This window comes from Galendromus occidentalis, unplaced genomic scaffold, assembly GCF_000255335.2.
Source record: "Galendromus occidentalis unplaced genomic scaffold, Mocc_1.1 scf7180000076583, whole genome shotgun sequence".
In the NCBI taxonomy this organism is placed as follows: Eukaryota; Metazoa; Arthropoda; class Arachnida; order Mesostigmata; family Phytoseiidae; genus Galendromus; species Galendromus occidentalis.
This window is the reverse complement of record NW_003804572.1, coordinates 1,546,684-1,547,815: the sequence shown is the minus strand read 5'-3', so window position 1 is coordinate 1,547,815 and position 1,132 is coordinate 1,546,684. Positions and strand designations below refer to the sequence as shown.

General features: G+C 48.2%; 1 protein-coding gene across 1 annotated transcript in view; it reads left to right on the top strand.

Annotated features, from left to right (window-relative positions):
• Positions 1–670, top strand: part of didum (dilute class unconventional myosin) — a 12,308-nt gene extending 11,638 nt beyond the window's left edge. Inside the window, exon 9 of the mRNA XM_029110475.1 lies at positions 2–670. Coding sequence (XP_028966308.1) covers positions 2–262 — 261 coding nt within the window. The 3' untranslated portion in view covers positions 263–670. The remainder of the gene's footprint in view (position 1) is intronic.
• The last annotated feature ends 462 nt before the right edge of the window (positions 671–1,132 follow it).

Below are 1,132 nucleotides of genomic sequence, written 5' to 3'. Positions count from 1 at the left end.
GAACCTGACGAGTGGTCAACTCCTCAAAATTTGTCAGATGTACACTCCTCTTGAGGGATATGAAGAGTCGTTCTCTCCGAAATTCATAAGCAAACTGCAAGAGTATATCCGGAAAACGTATCCTAAAGACAATTCGAAGGATTACTTGATCGATACGAAGGCTCGCTTCCCTGTGCGCTTCCGATACATTCCAAGTGACGTACAACTCGAGACAGTGACTGTTCCTGAAGTTCTTAATCTACACATGTTGAAACGAATATGAGCAGCCGAGTGCCTCCATAAACCTAGGATGATTTCGGGAAGAGCTATTCTGTGGCGGGATCAGTTCGGCCGATGGATTTGGCCCGATTCTCGCATTGGCGTCTGGATTCAAACGCGGCCCTTTGATCGGAGGGAAATTTCATTCACGATCACTTTCTTTGCGCGCATCTAGATCAGAAATCGAGTCGGGTCTTGAGGCAGACGAGATGTCGGGGAACCCCAATGTGGACAGCCATCGGAACATTGTGCCATGAAATCGCTCCCTCCCGTCGAGCTCTGGAGCTAATTTATTTGATGTCGAGAAACGACTGAAGTCTTGTCCGGCCCAGGACTTTTGTGTTTCGCGAAGCACTTGGATCCACATTCCTAGCCTAGCTTTCATTGAGCAATGAAATACGCCTATAAATACGCCTACGTGATCGGATGTCGACCGCTGTCTATCCAGAGGGAAGTGCCAGTACTCTATCTGATCTCCCCATTGGATCAATCCTCGATTCACGGTCATGGGTCGTTCTCGATCCAGCTCATTCGAGGTCTCCGTGGACAGCGGGAATGACGTGGAGGTCGCGAGGAGATCGATCGCCGTATGTGTGTGCCTTTGTTCTGATGCTTAGGATAACTTAATTATCAAATCACAGCACAATTTCCTGCGATGTGGCTATAATATAGTGAGAAGCGCTTATTGAGTTTATGCCTGAGAAGCTTATCATGGAACCCGTAATGTTGATGAATAAAAGAATTTCCGTTGGACACCGGCGTGAATAGTTATATGGGACCGACCGCGCTAGACCCAGGTCGCGGGGGTCCAACCCGCGGTATGACAGTCGCCAGGCAATCGTTTACAAAGTCATGGTCTAGAATCTAGACCAAT